The sequence below is a fragment of the Oncorhynchus clarkii genome, chromosome 17 (assembly GCF_045791955.1).
Source record: "Oncorhynchus clarkii lewisi isolate Uvic-CL-2024 chromosome 17, UVic_Ocla_1.0, whole genome shotgun sequence".
In the NCBI taxonomy this organism is placed as follows: Eukaryota; Metazoa; Chordata; class Actinopteri; order Salmoniformes; family Salmonidae; genus Oncorhynchus; species Oncorhynchus clarkii.
Window position 1 is genome coordinate 17347630 of NC_092163.1, and position 19483 is coordinate 17367112.

The 19483-nt window shown below is 46.8% G+C and overlaps 1 protein-coding gene across 2 annotated transcripts in view; it reads right to left on the bottom strand.

The window, feature by feature from the left end:
* Positions 1–2043: 2043 nt before the first annotated feature.
* Positions 2044–19483, bottom strand: part of LOC139370395 (serine/threonine-protein kinase N1-like) — a 55201-nt gene continuing 37761 nt past the window's right edge. Inside the window, exons 1-23 of one of the 2 annotated variants that reach the window (XM_071109843.1) lie at positions 16323–16475; positions 15690–15884; positions 15337–15442; positions 15039–15187; positions 14502–14622; positions 8711–8856; positions 8160–8373; positions 7595–7795; positions 7358–7467; positions 6999–7142; positions 6781–6856; positions 5698–5827; positions 5319–5403; positions 5081–5160; positions 4743–4815; positions 4544–4635; positions 4168–4344; positions 4020–4082; positions 3853–3929; positions 3538–3680; positions 3179–3286; positions 2753–2833; positions 2044–2612 (exon numbers count right to left, since the gene is read on the bottom strand). In XM_071109843.1, coding sequence (XP_070965944.1) covers positions 2409–2612; positions 2753–2833; positions 3179–3286; positions 3538–3680; positions 3853–3929; positions 4020–4082; positions 4168–4344; positions 4544–4635; positions 4743–4815; positions 5081–5160; positions 5319–5403; positions 5698–5827; positions 6781–6856; positions 6999–7142; positions 7358–7467; positions 7595–7795; positions 8160–8373; positions 8711–8856; positions 14502–14622; positions 15039–15187; positions 15337–15442; positions 15690–15884; positions 16323–16460 — 2913 coding nt within the window. In that variant the 5' untranslated portion in view covers positions 16461–16475 and the 3' untranslated portion in view covers positions 2044–2408. Of the gene's footprint in view, positions 2613–2752; positions 2834–3178; positions 3287–3537; positions 3681–3852; positions 3930–4019; positions 4083–4167; positions 4345–4543; positions 4636–4742; positions 4816–5080; positions 5161–5318; positions 5404–5697; positions 5828–6780; positions 6857–6998; positions 7143–7357; positions 7468–7594; positions 7796–8159; positions 8374–8710; positions 8857–14501; positions 14623–15038; positions 15188–15336; positions 15443–15689; positions 15885–16322; positions 16476–19483 lie in introns of those variants that run through there. The other variant, XM_071109844.1, reaches the window with a different exon arrangement.

A 19483-nucleotide genomic window follows, 5' to 3' on the forward strand; every position in this document is an offset into this window, starting at 1 on the left:
GTGTTAGCATGCACAACTAAGACGTTTTTCTCAAAGTTGCCAGAATGCCACGTTCATTATCTTATATCAATACATGTGTAATAGCCTAAACATTACGAAACTTCTATTCGATCAAATAAACCTAACGTAATTCAACTTCCGACACTCTCATATACCTCCGTACAGAAAAATGACTAATCTCACTCGGACAGATTTTGGGCGGAGTAAATCCTCTCGCTTCGCCTCTTCCTCTCTGGCACCATCGAGCGTAACCAGCTAGCTCTAGACTCCCTCTATTGTGGATTATACAGGCAGGGACGGCTGATGTCCCAATGCCCTCCCTGTTTGAAACATTCTCAAGTCAGACATTTCCATAGGAAATTGGCTTGCTTGCATGTTTGAAAGTGGATGTTGATGTTTGCATCAATTTTTTTTGTTTCATACATTAATTCGAGAGGACATGAGTTGATACTTTCAGGATATTCTTCATGAGTTCACATGGTAAATAAAGCTTGTCTAAAAATTAATTTTGTTTTATGACCATCTTACTTGTGAAGATACAGTATTGCATTAATAGCAGGGAGGTGACAGAGAATGGGCTGATGATGAGACGCCCAATCAAACACAGTAAACCATATACACATGTTTTTCCACCAGATTTTCTTTATAAATAACTCATCTCATACTTTCACTTCCTTTTGTATAGTCGTACACAAGATAAGTAGTCTGCAGCCAGACAAACATGATTCACAACACACCCCCATACACAGAGACAAAGGAGGTCAAGTATGTTTTCTAATGACTTCTGCAGATGAGCATGTATAGTAGTTGGAGGATGAAGCTGCCTCTAAGTTCTGATCTAAGGTCAGTTTTGTTTTCCTAATGGGTGCGGTTAGAACAAACTGATCCTAGATCCGTTCTTAATGGTCACTTCATGATTCATTGCTTCAATGTGTTTCCGCTTCATGCCACTGATTGAATTTGAGTGTCTTGAGCATTAAAGTCTCTCAGTGTGTGTTTGTGTGAATATTTAAATGTTAGGAACGAGACATGCATCCTTCAGCTTTTCTTTTGTGTGTGTGTGTTCAAATATGACCAAATGGCACAGGTGTAGACTGCCACATGACACACCCTTATATAAAATTCACAGACTGGACCAATTAAAAGGCAACAGGATGAATTCAATATCGCTCTCTGTTGCTTTTCTCAACAACTTCATCATCAACCAAAAACAGAACCAAAAGAACTGTCACCGTCTATTTTTTTTGCCATAATAACAACTAAAATCAGAACATTTTAAAGAATGTTAAAAGGGCAACAATTGCCCATTGTGAATGCACTAGTGATCTGGTTGGATCAGAATTGACCGTTCCTCCAAGCAGTGGTTCTTTACCCCTTTTGAGACAGAAGACTAGCATTGGGTAACTTGATGGGTGATTGTTCACAACATTGTAACAATGTAGAGTAATATATATATATATATATATATGATTCTACACACTGTTGATTCACCTTCCTTCAAGAAACCATTTTGATAGGCAGATGGAGGTACTTCCTTTTCTCCTCTTAGCATTAATGTAAAACATTATCACCCTTATTGCATACCAAGGACCACAGTTGTTTACTAAGGACCACAAAATAACAAAATGAAATGCATTTCTATAGATCCCAGTAGAAATGTAAGGCATCATTTCAAGCCATGCACCTACCCCACCACACCCTCTCCCAAATATGATTTGTGTTTTGTCACAGTATGAAGGAACCAGGGTTGGGGTCCATTCCATTTCAATTCAGGAAATAAACTGAAATTCCAATTGACTTCCTGAATTAACTGAATTGAAATGGAATGGATCCCAACCCTGAACGTTACATGGAGATCCTCCTCTATCCTCAGAGCAGACTACAACACTGGCACAAAGGAGGATGGAACTGTAAGGCAAAGTTAAAGGGGTTGACTGTGTAGTAGAAGTTACACATGTTATGACAAGTTCTTGTAAGGACACAGCCATTGGAGTGTTCTAGATAGGGAGGAGGTGGCACAAGGTTAACGGGCGTCACAGCTTCTTTTTTTCTTTCTTCTTTTCCTTTGGAAAACATAGTCATGTCTCATTGTAACAGAACTTCATTTCCCATCAACCACTAGTCCTCTTGATGGGCCCCTTCTCACAGTTATGTGAGATGCTGCTGCAGTGTATCCAAACAAACAAAAAACAAAAGACAAAAGCACAGCCACAGAGTCTTGGCCTGGGTCTGCATTAATCTCCTCTAGTTCATACCTCCCACACAGACAGACTACACTACAGACCGACCCTTCTCAGTTTCTCATATCACATTCACAGTGTGGTGGATGCAGCAGACCACCCTTGCAGACTGCCGTGACCCCATGACCCTCGTATGATCACGTGATAGAGGTCACGACCTCTCGACCCCTAGCAGAGGTCGGAGACGTAGTCGAAGTCGCAGAAGCCGTCCTGGTCCTTGCGGGAGAGCGTGCGGGGCTCACGCGGCGGTGTCAGGGTGGGAGGCTCAGCGGTGAACTCCTCGTCGAAGTTGCTGACGTCCTCTCGGCCCTTGATGGAGGGAACGAAGGGAGGGGGCAGCTTCCTCTGTAGCAGGGCCTCCCAATCCAGACCCTGGAGGAGAGAGAGAAAAAAAAAGAGGGTTAACAAAAAGCTAAATCATGGTGGAAAAATATGTTCCTGTAAAAAAAAAAAAGTGTGGGATGAAGAGAAATGGAAAAAGATGAATATGGTGTCATGGATTTCTGACTCACCCGGAAGAAAGGCTGTTTCTTTATCTCATCAGCATCTTTCTCACCAGAGCCTAGTCTTCTCTCTGGGTTCCTCCTCAACAGCTGTTCACACACACACACACACACACACACACACACACACACACACACACACACACACACACACACACACACACACACACACACACACACACACACACACACACACACACACACACACACACACACACAGCCATTATAGAAGTCAAATTACCAGCTGTTATACTAAACTTGCTAGCGAGAGAATTATAGGGGTTATTGAGAGTCTTATCAGAACTGCTGTTCCCAGGTAAACAAAATCATGAATTAAAGAGACAAGAACTACAACATTACCATCATTAAATTGACAAATCTGTGAGGTGCCACCGACCATGGACCTATGGTGTGAGTGTGTGTGTGGCCACTTACCCTCCTCATGATGGCGATGGCCTCTGTGGAGAGGAATCGTGGGTAGCGGACCTCGTCATTCACGATGCTGTCAAACACCTCCTCCTCATCGTCACCAGGGAAGGGCGACTAGCAGAGAAATACAATCAGACAGTTGAGTGGGAACCCCATTTCTAAATACCTGACCTCACAATAATAGACAGAAAAACCAAACCCAAGGGGATGTGTCGCATCACGGAAAATATAGTACATTTCTGTTCACTGTATGTATACTGCTACCAAGTGACGTTCATTGAATAGGTCTACTCAAATAAAGAGTGAAGAGATATTTTCTGTCCTCCCATATCTATATTTTGTCCAAGTCTTCAATGATGTCTCACCTCTCCCACCAGCATCTCATAGACGAGGACTCCGAGGCCCCACCAGTCCACTGCTCTGGTGTAAGAGGTGTCGGTCAGGACCTCAGGGGCCAGGAACTCTGGAGTACCACAGAACGTACTGGTCCTGTCCCCATAGCCCATCCCTATAGAGGGGGAGATGTTATTACACAGTGTTACGCATGCAGGCAGGAAGAGACGCACGCAGGCAGACACACACAAAACTCGCACTCACATAAGTGTTCACACACACACACTAGGTATCCAGACGTACGCGTCATAAAAGTGTAAAGACTCAACAAACTTCTGACCACTCACCTTCTTTACAGAGTCCAAAGTCGGCAATCTTTACATATCCGTCTGTATCCAGCAGTAAGTTGTCTAGTTTAAGGTCTCTGGAGGAGGGAGGAGACGTTACAGACCGGTCAGGGACTTGGATGGAACGCTAAGAGAGTAGATGTGTGTTGAGTGTGTCGTTGACTCACCGGTACACAATCTTGTGGTCATGGAGAAACTGCAGCCCCAGAACCACACAGGCTGAATAGAACCTGTAGACAGAGACAGAAACATGTAAGACACCTCTTCAAAAAACAAAATGGAGTACACACACACACACACTCTGGCACTACGTACACAGCCCGTGGTTCAGTGAAGACATCAGCGTGGATGTGCATCATGAGGTCACCGCCAGCCGTGTACTCCATGACGAAGCACACGTGTTCCGGGGTCTGGAAACACGCAAACAGGTTGACCAGGAAGGGGTGGTGAGAGACGTTCACCGTCTCAAAGATACGCTTCTCACACATCAGACTGGAGGCAGGGGGAGGAGGAAAACAACAACGGAGGGGGTGAACATGAGATCTGTGCTTTCAGAGATCAATTTCAAGCCTTGTGTGATGACAAGTTGTTGCAGTCATGTAAAAACAAGTCACGTTTGTAAATGCATAAATGAAAGGTCCACACACACACACACACACACACACACACACACACACAGAGAAACACGTACCTCTCCACCTCGTCCCGTGCAACAATGTCTCCTTTCTTCAGGGCCTTGATGGCGTATATACTTCCTGTCTTCTTATACTCTGACAGCAGCACCTAAGAGAGAGGACAAGTAAAACAGAAAGGGTTCAAGGGTCACATTTCAGACTAAATCAAAGTGTTTATTTGAACTTTAAGGCCAGAAGGAGGTTAGAAAAGCGTACCTTTCCAAAGTGTCCCCGGCCCAGCACAGCGATCAGCCTGAAGTCCTGGAGGCACAGGGGTTTCTTATGTTTACTGTAGAGAGACACACACATTACCACAATAAATTATATCTACACAGTAAACACAGTGAGTGGCCCAGCATGGCCAGAGGTCTGTACTGCATTCAACAGTTCATATGTTAACGGAGGTGCCTGGAAGGCACATGGTCACTTGTAGCTGCCAATATAACATTGTTGTGTGTGTGAAACCATTGTGTGTGTGTGTGTAGGTGTATGTAAATGACTATTAGTGTGTCTGCATAGTGGCCGCATCCGTGGGAACGAGTGTGGGTGCACACCTGCTCAGAGGGGGGGTTTGGGCAGGGCGATCAGGGGTGAGGTCTGGGGGAGAGAAGGGCTCAATCACTGGCAACCGCTCCTGAGAAAAAGAGAGCAGAGGGAGAAGAAAGGGATAGAGAGAGAGATGGAGGGAAGAAGCAAAGCCAGGAGTGAGAGAGATAAAGTGTGTGAGGTTCCTCTCACGTTGTATTTTGATATTCTCTTATTGGGTTTGGTGTCTTCCTGTCCCTCTCTCACCGGGGTGTTATTATCTGAGTCTCTCCTGTAATCATGTCTGACTGGAGAGTCACTGTCCAGGCTTAGTTTCTCCACTGAGATCTCCCTGAAAACATGTGCAAACACGTGCAAACATACACACACACACGCGCGTATACGCAAACACACGCGTATACGCAAACACACACACACGCGTATACGCAAACACACACACACGCGTATACGCAAACACACACATACATACAGACACAAAAGGGTCGTTAGCTACAGGGTTCAGAGTGCACAGCATGTTACGTGGAGTTCATTCAACAAGTAGAGAAATGAATTTGAGGAGTAGATACTGGGGTACAAGTTGCTTATGTGGGCCACACACCAAGTCGTGTGTCTGTGTGTGTATTACCCAGAGTTGAGGTTGTGTGCATTGGGGCTGTAGGTTCCGGTGTTGTTGACGGTGGGGATAGCGTTCCTCAGCAGTCGGACCCAGGTCCCAATGTCAACGTTCATCTGACGAGCTCTCAGGAAAGCCTTGCCTGCAAACACACACCGGAACAGTTCAAACACAAACCGGAACAGATCAAACACACACCGGAACAGTTCAGACACACACCGGAACAGTTCAGACACACACCGGAACAGTTCAAACACACACCGGAACAGATCAAACACACACCGGAACAGATCAAACACACACCGGAACAGATCAAACACACACCGGAACAGATCAAACACACACCGGAACAGATCAAACACACACCGGAACAGTTCAAACACACACCGGAACAGATCAAACACACACCGGAACAGATCAAACACACACCGGAACAGATCAAACACACACCGGAACAGTTCAAACACACACCGGAACAGTTCAAACACACACCGGAACAGATCAAACACACACCGGAACAGATCAAACACACACCGGGACAGATCAAACACACACCGGAACAGATCAAACACACACCGGAACAGATCAAACACACACCGGAACAGATCAAACACACACCGGAACAGATCAAACACACACCGGAACAGATCAAACACACACAGGAACAGATCAAACACACACCGGAACAGATCAAACACACACCGGAACAGATCAAACACATCGGAACAGTTCAAACACACACCGGAACAGTTCAAACACACACCGGAACAGATCAAACACACACCGGAACAGATCAAACACACACCGGAACAGATCAAACACACACCGGAACAGATCAAACACACACCGAAACAGTTCAAACACACACACCACAATCACACACAATAAATCCAGCTCTACACAACAGCAAACACACCCATTTTTTAAAAGACACCATGCTGTTAAATCTGTTATGACCACAAGGGGATGCTATGGTGAGGTCAACCCTTCCATTGTCATCATAAGAAAAAATGCCATAGAAATACAATCTCATCCTAGTTCTGTGGGAAAAACTGAAGTAAGATATCCACTGGATTTCCCCCTGCCCTCTCTCACCGTGCTGTCTGGAGAAGACCTTCTTCTGTCTCTGAAGGCGTGTGACTCTCTCAAACACCGGGTTGAAGAATATCACCTGAACAACAAAATCACACACATCACACCTGCACTCTATATAATGGATCTATCAACTCAATTACCAAACACGGTTTTGATACTTCTTTAATGACATCAAGTTCACAGCGTGTGTGTGTGTGTCTGTGTGTGTTGAAACCTACCTCAGCCAGAAGCAGTCCCTGAGGCTCCAGGTCCAGCTGAACTCTGTGTTTCTGGTTGTCCAGGAAGTCCTCCAGCTTCAGGTACTTGAGAGCGCACAGCGAGCGGTAGTCCTTCCAGTACACTGCTATCTCCATCTCCCTGGACTGGAACACACACACACGTAACAGGTTCCAACTAAGATACACACAGACACATCTTCAGAGAGCTGACTCCGAAGTGTAGGAGTAAGAGTGTGTGAAGATGTTTATTTTGTGTGTATGAGTGAGTACATGCGTGTGAGAGACAGAGAGGACATTTGTACTTGTCTAAGCATTGTCTCTGTGTGTTTCTGTGTGTGTGTGTGTGTGTGACCTCTCACCCTCTCTAGCTCCACAGTGAAGGTCTGGTCCCAGGCCTGCTCCCCTACACTCTTCCAGGCTGTCTGACCCACCACTGAGTTATCCATCTTCAGCACCGCACTCACCTCCGCTACACACACACACATTACACAAATACACCTGTACATAAACATCCATTTAACAGCACAATCCATATGGGTAATTCCATGGTAACGATATGGTTCATTTGACACACACACTCTACCCGAGCCACTCACAGGAGAGTTCGTCAGTCTTGCTGGGAGTCTTGCCACTGACGCTTCCGCTGCGTCCGTACAGGTTGCTCTTGCTGCTGCGGTTCATGAAGGAGCGTCCCTCCCCGGGGCTGTAGCAGGGCAGCATGACCGCCGTGCCCTTACTGCGCCCCGGGACCACCTCCAACACCCCCACACAGCCCAGCAGCTGCACCTGGAGAGTACCTGAAGACAAGGGGGCGGGGTCAGAGAAAGACAGTAAGCACATGGGTCATGTTCCCGAGACACCACCATCTAACCTAAAGCAAAAGCTTAATCACTTGATGTAAAGATGCTCCTATCAAAGTTAATTTGAAATAATCTAGATATTGTGCCCGCTTTGGCATTGTGAAGCTAACCGCTACGAAACCACTATCAATAGTTCACAATCAAGAACAATCCATAAGCCAGTGAAACAGAACGAGTGTGAATGTATGTAAAATGTATGCACGCATGACTAAGTCACTTTGGATAAAAGCGTCTGCTAAATGGTATATTATATTAGTAGATTATTGAATCCTATTGACACATTTAGACCAGTGTCTCTCACCAGTGAGCGGGGAGGGCTTGCTGAGGGTGCTGTACTGGTTGTGAAGGTAAGGGGCACTGTGGCGGGAGCTGAAGGCCGGGGAGGAGGCCAGGACTAGTTCCTCCTTGATGAGGCAGGCCTTGGGGTGGTCCTCCGGCAGGTCGGCCAGACGCTGGTCCAGAGAGTCCCTCAGGAGGTCCAACCGCTGGGACGCTTCGCTCAGACGACACTGGGCCTGGAGGAGATGGGGGGGGGGGGGTTAAATTAACTTCAAAAGAAGGTTTATTTTCGGATTCTGTTTGGACACATTTTCATCTGTTTGTACCCAATGAACACAACCCTGGAGAATGGGGTTGTAAGTGTGTGTTCGGACGTGAAGGTAATTATGTACAGTATGTATGGACTCATATGCATCCATGTAGAATGAGTTTGCACGCAATGAGTTCTGTTTTGTGTGTTCATGTTCTGTGTGTCTACACATGTATGTGGTGTGTGTTCATGTTCTGTGTGTCTACACATGTATGTGGTGTGTGTTCATGTTCTGTGTGTCTGCATATGTATGTGGTGTGTACCTCTGACAGGGCCTTCTTATCCTGGACCTTGCTGGCCCCCAGTAGCCGGAGGACATTCTTAGCTCCATCTGCCACAGCGTGTTCTACTCTGTAGTGATGCCTGAGCTCCTCAATACGTAGCTCCACACCACACATGTCCTGGTTACCTGGGGGGGGGAGAGAAAGAGCAAAAGAGAAAGAGAAAGAGAGAGAGAGAAAGAGAAAGAGAGAGAGAAAGAGAAAGAGAGAGAGAGAGAAAGAGAGAGAGAGAGAGAAAGAGAGAGAGAGAGAAAGAGAGAGAGAGAAAGAGAGAGAGAGAGAAAGAGAGAGAGAGAGAGAAAGAAAGAAAGAAAGAAAGAAAGAAAGAAAGAAAGAGAAAGTTTTAAAGTTTCTGATATACACTGAGGTATAAAAAATTAAAAAAACAGAATGTTTTATTTATCAGGAAAACTCTAGCCCTGAGAGAAAGGGGGTCAGTGTAGTTTAGGTACTGTACTTCATGCTTTCTGTCACAACCACTAATCTGACCTGACTTGACAGGTGAACGGACTAGACTGGAGCGGTCCTTCTACCATTCTGCTTTCACCCGTCACTGGTGATGTGTTAAAAGAGACAGGGAAAATATGGCTCCTCTCCAGGAGTACTAGGACATAACCTCAAGATGACACATCCTTTTTATTCAGACTGCGGAATAGCAGAGGGGTAGAGACATTTCATCAATATGTGTTTTGTAATAATGGCGATGATAAAACCGAGGGAGGAGGGAGAGAGAGAGAGAAAGAGACAGACAGAAGGAGAATGGGGGGACGGAGTGAAGGAGAGAGTGAGAGGGCAGAGAGGGAAAGAAGAGAGAAACAAAGAGAGAGAGGGAGAGAGTGAAGGAGAGAGTTAGAGGTGGGTGGGGAGTGAGAGAGAGGGGGAAGGAAGAGAGTCAAGTAGAGAGGGGCAAACAGGAGAGAAGTGGGTATGTGGTTGAATATGAGAGAGAGAGAGAGAGAGAGAGAGAGAGAGATGAGAAAGGTCGCTGGGTATGTGGTTGAATTCCTTTATCTCCTAATAAGGTCTTCGGCTGGGTGCCAGAGACCCTTCTGACTGACCGTAAAGAGTGTGTGTGTGTGTATGTGCTTGCGCACGCATTTATGTATATACAGAGGGAGTGTGTGTTTACCTTTATGCGAGTGTGTGATGTTGAAAGTGTGTGTGTGTGTGGAAGTGGAAGTCATTGGCTAACAAACCACTAAAGCCACTTAGGGTGAAAATCCCATCCTCAACACCACATTCATCCTGCTACATTTTAACAACGATCCCTCTTCATGCAAAGATAGCCTGCAGAGTGCTGTCCTACTATCCAGGTCTGTACCCAAACAATTTGAACTTCTACTTTTAAAAATCCACCTCTCTAAAAACAAGTCTCTCACCGTTGCCGCCTGCTATAGACCACCCTCTGCCCCCAGCTGTGCTCTGGACACCATATGTGAAATGATTGCCCCCCATCTATCTTCAGAGCTTGTGCTGCTAGGCGACCTAAACTGGAACATGCTTAACACCCCAGCCATCCTACAATCTAAGCTTGATGCCCTCAATCTCACACAAATTATCAATGAACCTACCAGGTACCTCCCCAAAGCCTTAAACACGGGCACCCTCATAGATATCCTAACCAACTTGCCCTCTAAATACACGTCTGCTGTCTTCAACCAAGATCTCAGCGATCACTGCCTCATTGCTTGCATCCGTAATGGGTCAGCGATCAAACGACCTCCACTCATCACTGTCAAACGCTCCCTGAAACACTTCAGCGAGCAGGCCTTCTAATCGACCTGGCCGGGGTATCCTGGAAGGATATTGATCTCATCCCGTCAGTAGAGGATGCCTGGTTATTTTTTTTAACCATCTTAAATAAGCATGCCCCATTCAATAAATTTAGAACCAGGAACAGATATAGCCCTTGGTTCTCCCCAGACCTGACTGCCCTTAACCAACACAAAAACATCCTATGGCGTTCTGCATTAGCATCAAACAGCCCCCGTGATATGTAGCTGTTCAGGGAAGCTAGAAACCATTATACACAGGCAGTAAGAAAAGCCAAGGCTAGCTTTTTCAAGCAGAAATTTGCTTCCTGCAACACTAACTAAAAAAAAGTTCTGGGACACTGTAAAGTCCATGGAGAATAAGAACACCTCCTCCCAGCTGCCCACTGCACTGAAGATAGGAAACACTGTCACCACTGATAAATCCACTATAATTGAGAATTTCAATAAGCATTTTTCTACGGCTGGCCATGCTTTCCACCTGGCTACCCCTACCCCGGTCAACAGCACTGCACCCCCCACAGCAACTCGCCCAAGCCTTCCCCATTTCTCCTTCTCCCAAATCCAGTCAGCTGATGTTCTGAAAGAGCTGCAAAATCTGGACCCCTACAAATCAGCCGAGCTAGACAATCTGGACCCTTTCTTTCTAAAATTATCTGCCAAAATTGTTGCCACCCCTATTACTAGCCTGTTCAACCTCTCTTTCGTGTCGTCTGAGATTCCCAAAGATTGGAAAGCATCTGCGGTCATCCCCCTCTTCAAAGGGGGGGGGACACTCTTGACCCAAACTGCTACAGACCTACATCTATCCTACCCTGCCTTTCTAAGGTCTTCGAAAGCCAAGTCAACAAACAGATTACCAACCATTTCGAATCTCACCATACCTTCTCTGCTATGCAATCTGGTTTCAGAGCTGGTCATGGGTGCACCTCAGCCACGCTCAAGGTCCTAAACGATATCTTAACCGCCATCGATAAGAAACATTACTGTGCAGCCGTATTCATTGATCTGGCCACGGCTTTCGACTCTGTCAATCACCACATCCTCATCGGCAGACTCGACAGCCTTGGTGTCTCAAATGATTGCCTCGCCTGGTTCACCAACTACTTCTCTGATACAGTTCAGTGTGTCAAATCGGAGGGTCTGCTGTCCGGACCTCTGGCAGTCTCTATGGGGGTGCCACAGGGTTCAATTCTTGGACCGACTCTCTTCTCTGTATACATCAATAATGTCACTCTTGCTGCTGGTGAGTCTCTGATCCACCTCTACGCAGAAGACACCATTCTGTATACTTCTGGCCCTTCTTTGGACACTGTGTTAACAACCCTCCAGGCAAGCTTCAATGCCATACAACTCTCCTTCCGTAGCCTCCAATACAAGTAAATAAATACAAGTAAAACTAAATGCATGCTCTTCAACCGATCGCTGCCTGCACCTGCCCGCCTGTCCAAAATCACTACTCTGGACGGCTCTGACTTAGAATACGTGGACAACTACAAATACCTAGATGTCTGGTTAGACTGTAAACTCTCCTTCCAGACCCACATCAAACATCTCCAATCCAAAGTTAAATCTAGAATTGGCTTCCTATTTCGCAACAAAGCATCCTTCACTCATGCTGCCAAACATACCCTTGTAAAACTGACCATCCTTCCAATCCTCGACTTCGGCGATGTCATTTACAAAATAGTCTCCAATACCCTACTCAACAAATTGGATGCAGTCTATCACATTGCAATCCGTTTTGTCACCAAAGCCCCATATACTACCCACCATTGCGACCTGTACGCTCTCGTTGGCTGGCCCTCGCTTCATACTCGTCGCCAAACCCACTGGCTCCATGTCATCTACAAGACCCTGCTAGGTAAAGTCCCCCCTTATCTCAGCTTGCTGGTCACCATATCATCCCCCACCTGTAGCATGCGCTCCAGCAGGTATATCTCTCTGGTCACCCCCAAAACCAATTCTTTCTTTGGCCGCCTCTCCTTCCAGTTCTCTGCTGCCAATGACTGGAACGAACTACAAAAATCTCTGAAACTGGAAACACTTATCTCCCTCACTAGCTTTAAGCACCAACTGTCAGAGCAGCTTACAGATTACTGCACCTGTACATAGCCCACCTATAATTTAGCCCAAACAACTACCTCTTTCCCTACTGTATTTATTTTGCTCCTTCGCACCACATTATTTTTATTTCTACTTTGCACATTCTTCCACTGCAAATCCACCATTCCAGTGTTTTACTTGCTATATTGTATTTACTTTGCCACCATGGCCTTTTTTTGCCTTTACCTCCCTTATCTCACCTCATTTGCTCACATCGTATATAGACTTGTTTATACTGTATTATTGACTGTATGTTTGTTTTACTCCATGTGTAACTCTGTGTCGTTGTATGTGTCGAACTGCTTTGCTTTATCTTGGCCAGGTCGCAATTGTAAATGAGAATTTGTTCTCAACTAGTCTACCTGGTTAAATAAAGGTGAAATAAAAAAATAAAAATAAAAATACATGTCTGCATTTGAACGTTAAAGAAGTTGCTTCTAACCAGTGACGAGGAAAACACCTGTTAGACATATTCCATAGGGAATACACTATCCTCACTAGCCAGAGTTCTGTTGGGTACAGATGAGTACACCCATAGGAATACATTATTACATTACATTATCCTTAAAATCCCTCCAAATAACTTTCAGTTCCCCTCTCCTCCTTACTGCTTTCCTTCCATCTACCTCTCCTGACCTCCATCAATCCCTCTCTTCTCCAGATGACCCCATTATCTGTTTCCTGAGGATGGAGGGCCCATAAAGGCCCATTCATGTGCCCTGCTGCCACTGAGATCCATCCATCGCCTGCTAACTCATAATGCACGATGAGTGATAGTGTGTGTGTGTGTGTAACATGTACGTTGAAAGTCAGTGTTTGTGTGCAAAAGCGTTTGTATGCGTGTTCTCTCCAGGTTCTGCTGAGCCCACAGCTTTGAGAGGGCAAGAGACAGACACACACACACACACGGGATGTCAATGAGTCTCGCTGCCCTCCTCACTTCGGGAGAGAACCATCCAGACAGTCTCTGAGGCCGTAGAGTATTGATCTGTTTACTGTTAGCCTCGTCTCAGTCTGGACAGATACGCAGCTAGTTGGCTACGCAGGGGAAGCAGATTCACATTCTGTACATGGGGAGAGGTCAGAGCTGGGCAGTATTTATGGCCTTTTGACTGAAATGCCATTTGACGGATTGAGGTAAAGTGAAATGTGCTGGCAACCTTCCAGCCTCACAGACAAAACCTGTACCTCCGAGACATATTTTATCTCCACAGTTAAAAATAGATAGATACATTTTGCAGGCAGACAGTTGGACAGTGGCAAAGTGTTGACCTGCAAATCAGACAAATAAACGGCCAGAGACACAGACAAACAGAGAGAGAGGGCCGCCCAGACAGATGGGCACAGAGAGAGAGGGCCGTCCAGACAGATGGGCACGCAGAGAGAGGGCCGCCCAGACAGTTGGGCACAGAGAGAGAGGGCCGCCCAGACAGTTGGGCACAGAGAGAGAGGGCCGCCAGACAGATGGGCACACAGAGAGAGGGCCGCCCAGACAGATGGGCACACAGAGAGAGGGCCGCCCAGACAGATGGGCACACAGAGAGAGGGCCGCCCAGACAGATGGGCACAGAGAGAGAGGGCCGCCCAGACAGTTGGGCACAGAGAGAGAGGGCCGCCCAGACAGTTGGGCACAGAGAGAGAGGGCCGCCCAGACAGTTGGGCACACAGAGAGAGGGCCGCCCAGACAGATGGGCACACAGAGAGAGGGCCGCCCAGACAGATGGGCACACAGAGAGAGGGCCGCCCAGACAGATGGGCACTCAGAGAGAGGGCCGCCCAGACAGATGGGCACGCAGAGAGAGGGCCGCCCAGACAGTTGGGCACAGAGAGAGAGGGCCGCCCAGACAGTTGGGCACAGAGAGAGAGGGCCGCCAGACAGGTATACACTGTCCTACCCTGAAGGTCTTCGGTGTGCTCAGTGGCCTGCACGTTCTTGCGGATCTGCATGCGGATGATGTCGATCTTGGTCTTGCTGTCCTGCAGCATCTGCTGTGCCGTCTGTAGCATCTTCTTGTCCTGATTGGAGGAGGAGGAGAAAGACACAGGAAGTCAAGACCCGGGTCACATGACAGGAAGTAGAAGATGTGATGAATCATCTAAAGTCTAAATTGCTTTCTTTTCTTTCCTTTCCTGCATCTGCACTGATGTGATATATACACTGATGTGATATACACTGATGTGATATACGTATGCAGGTGAAAGCTAAATTCTGGTATTAATCCACCATGTTGCTTTTCCCAGTTTCTGTGTAATCAGATCACTGTTGATTAAGAAGCAGCATGCATTTAAGCGGGGAGGACATAGGAACAAGGACAATCAGAGACCTGAAGTGACAGGACACAAGGACAATCAGCAGATGGGGGAGGGAGGAAAGAGGTGCGGTAAGTACAGAGGGAATGAATCAGCAGATGGTTGGTTAGAGAGGACAGTACCTTGGTGGATCCGTTGGCATAGATTGGAATCATGTTCTCGGCTCCCTGTTTGACCTTGAGCTCGATGTTGAGCTGTCTCTCCAGGGCGGCAATGCGGTCCTGGCTTGCTGACGAGCGGCTCTCTGTCCCCGGGGACTGGGGTGGGTCATCTGGGGGTCAAAGGTCAGATACATGTTGTCATTGCAATACCAACACAACACATTGAGGTAAATCTACCATGGCAACCAACATCTCCATAGCCTGGCTATGACTATGCATGGGTGACCCATAAAACAAATGGAATCGTCTAAAAACATACCCTTGTTGTCGTCTCCTCCCTTGACCATGATGTGAGCGTCCAGCTCCTGTAACTGAGCATGCAGGTCTTCCAGTTTACGGTTGGAGCTGCGCAGTTGGGAATCCACCTAATAAATAAAACACAACAACCGATGACATTCATATAGCACCTTTCCAATGCTGATAGCACTTTACTTCAATGCTTGTCAGTGAATGCATAATGTGTCGTGTCACTATGTTAACTTATATGCAATTCTCTACACTTTATTTGAGGAGACCCAATAAACACAATAAAACGAAACAAAAACTATTATATTACATTGTAAGAGGGGGGGGACTTATACTAAGAGTGTAAGGGGAGGAAACCTATCCTACCTGGGAGGCATTCCTCTTATCGGTGGTGGCCCTGCGGAGGTTGTCAGCTCCCTCCTTGATCTTCAGCTCCTTCCTGATCTCCCTGCGGATCTTCTCCCGCTGCTCATCAAGACGCTGCTGCACCGTGGTGTCTGAGAAGTCCGAGCTCTGGTCCAGACCCAGCTGCTCTAAGACGGACAGCCCACCTGGGTCACTCTGGATAGGGGGAAGAGGAAGCGGAAGGATGAGGGGTAAAAAGGGGAAGGAGAGAGAGGAAAGGGGGTAACAGAAGACAGAAAGAGGGAGAAGAAGGAAATGGGAAAGAGAGGATAGAAAAAATATTAGCATGTGTTTGTAGAAAACTCAAACGCAGGCCAGATACATATTTCAGGAGGATGATAGCTAGCTACAATGTTCAAGACTTCACATCTCTCCAGTCCACAGACCCCCCTGAAATTGCCAATGTTCTGAGCTCTAAATCTGAGCTTGACTGTACAGTCAGAGACACAGTGGTTACCACAAGCTGCAATTACCTCAGGGAGAAAGTCAGCCAGCAAACCAGCCAAACAATCAGGGAACCAGCGGGAGACAGGGTGAATCACTGCTAGAGAAATCACAGCCCTGTCCCCCCCAAAACCGTAAACAATACATCACCTCCTGGCTGTCGTCGTCCTCAAACAGCCCATCGCCATACCAACATATAGTCCCTTTCACCTTCAAATTACAACCGCCAGACCACAGCGACAGAGAACCTCTGACGACACCGCTTGCTAAAACCACACCAAGGCCCATTGAGTTGGAGTAGAGAAACAGAAAGGAAAAGATAGTCGGGGTTGTAGAGGAGTAACGTTAGGGGGGGACAGGATATCCGTCCCACACCAGCTCAGGCCCTCCCTGTTTCCTGCCTGTGTAGCTCTGCTATCAGGGAGAGAGAGAGAGGGCCCCGTTCCAAACATACTAAAATGCATCCTTCCGTCCTGTCTTCTTTGAAGTAAATGACTAACCATGTTTCCATCCACTGTTTTTATGTGAGTAAAGTCGAGGCGTATATACAATTTTAAAAATGAAAACCCGACAGCTGTGATGGAAACAGGAAGTGTCGGTACAATTTTATAAATGCCGACAGATCATTTGTCCGTTCAACATGGTGGGACCTTTTTGTGTCTGTAAAATGTATTATGAGAGAAATGGCGGTGGAAACGCCGTTATGTGCAAATATGGATACAATAACCATCATTTGGAAGTAAACTTGGGAGTCACGCGATGACATATTGTGTGGTCCTCGCACTACGACCCTAGTATCCCTGCAGTTTAAATTAGGCTACAGATGAAATATGTTATGAATTTCACAGGGTGGTGAAAGCGAAAGGTATGACCTTGATGCTCCATTCCAATAAATGTTGAGGGTCTAATTCTGGTGACATGATCGTCGATGCTTGACTGCCGTTTTGACAAATAAAAACATTCTTGAGCTTATCTATTAATCTCATTGTGTAGCCTACCCATACTGTATCTGCGAGCTGTTGACTATAGCGCACATACCAAGACCAGAGTGGTGCCCACTCAACAGCAAAACAACTGGTAGAGTTGAAAATGCAATGCAAACACATTGACTGCACGGCCAGGCACAACTCCAACGCCATCATCAAGTTTGCCGATGACACAACCGTGGTAGGCCTGATCACCGACAACAACGAGAAAGCCTATAGGGAAGTGGTCAGAGAACTGGCCGGGTGGTGCCAGGACAACAACCTCTCCCTCAACGTGATCAAGACCAAGGAGATTGATTGTGGACTACAGGAAAAGGAGGACCGAGCATGTCCCCATTCTCATCGACAGGGCTATGATGGAGCAGGTTGAGAGCTTCAACTTTCTTGGTGTCCACATCACCAGCAAACTAACATGGTCCAAGCACACCAAGACAGTCATGAAGAGGACACAACACCTATTTCCCCTCAGGAGACTGAAAAAATTTGGCATGGGTCCTCAGATCCTCAAAAGGTTCTACAGCTGCACCATCGAGAGCATCCTGACTTGTTGCATCACTGCCTGGTACAGCAACTGCTCGGCCTCCAACCGCAAAGCATGACAGAGGGTAGTGGTATGGCCCAGTACATCACCGGGGAGAAGCTTCCTACCATCCAGGACCTCTATACCAGGCGGTGTCAGAGGAAGGCCCAACAAATTTTCAAAGACTTCAGCCACCCTAGTCATAGACTGTTCTCTCTGCTACCACACAGCAAGCGGTACCGGAGTGCCAAGTCTCGGTCCAAGAGGCTTCTAAACAGCATCCCCAAGCCATAAGACTACTGAACATCTAATCAAATGGCTACCCAGACTACTTGCATTTCCCCCCCGCTCCCCCCTTATTTTACGCTGCTGCTGTCTGTTTATTATTATCTATGCATAAGTCACTTTAATAACCCTACCTACATGTTCATATTACCTCAATTACCTTGACTAACCGCTGCCTCCGCACGTTGAGTCTGTACAGGTACCCCCTGTATATGGCCTCACTATTGTTATTTTACTGCTGCTCTTTAATTATTTAAAACTTAAGCAAAAAAGTCAATTGTGTGTGCAGTACGTCATCACGCACTGATTTTTATCTGCAATTTGTCAGTTTGCTGGAAACACAACTGGTGAGAAAATTGTCATATTTTCTTTATGCAGATTTTAGAATATTCTCATGAAAAACTTTTGCCAATTGGATGGAAACCTAGCAACTAATAGACATGGCTGAGAGTGGGAAAGTTGTGAACCCTTGGCTTTCACCAATCAAAATGTGTTACATCTGTGATTAGTGATTACGTTATCGAAGGATGGAAGGACACACTTCAAAACTACTGGAACGGGGCCATTCAAATAAGTATGGGAGGATGTGCCTTATTGACCTTTGACTTCCTCTGAGTTCATAATGTGCACCGGACTGAGTGCCGTGGCCACTAAAAGCTAACCGCTACTCTTTAACAAGAGGGAGGAGAAGCAGAGCAGAGGGCAATAGAGCATCCTTGCCCCGGCTGTCAGCTCACATTACAGGAAAGAAGGAGGAAGGGAGGCTAATGGTTAGCAAGCGCCTCATCCAGATCATATGACAGGAAAAGGTCAACGGTTAGCTAGCGCCTCAGCCTCTTCCTATCATATCAGTTGGATAACGGCTAGCTAGCGACAACATCCATCATATATGATAGGAGCGGCTAACTTAAAGTTAGCCCGTAGCACTCTCAGCCTGTGGTTCCTAGTGAACTCACTCTAGAACCCTGGTGCTAATGGCTAGCTAGCGCCAACATCCATCTGATATGATAGGAGAGGCTAATGCTAGCAGTTAGTGTGGCTCTAGGATCCAGGGGAGGTGCTCCGGGCCCAGACTGAGTGGGTGGGAGGTTTGCAAGGTCTTCGGGCCGACGCGACCTGAATTAAAGATGACAAAGTTTGCTGCTGTGTCTGTAAAGCATGGAGGAGGAGAGCGAGGCGAGAAAACCTCTCGCTCTGCAGACTGGCTGGTGCACCCACTGCACTGCACTGTTAGCCTGGTTAGGGAAACACTATACTGTAGTGTAGAAGGCAGTGGGTGTCGAGTTGACTGGTTTCAGCATGACTGTGCTGCTTTGTTGTGTTCTACTTCTGCCACATCATAGGCCTAGAACCTGAACCCATGTCTGTTTCAGGAACTTGGTGTCGTCGTGTGTGCTGGCAAGGCAATGTTGTTGAACGCAGAAAGAGTCTGGTACACAGGATGTCTGAACTGAAGCTGTCTTGCCAGTCTGTTTCTGCTTTAGCTTGTTGTTGTCTAACCACATCAGTGTGGCGACTGG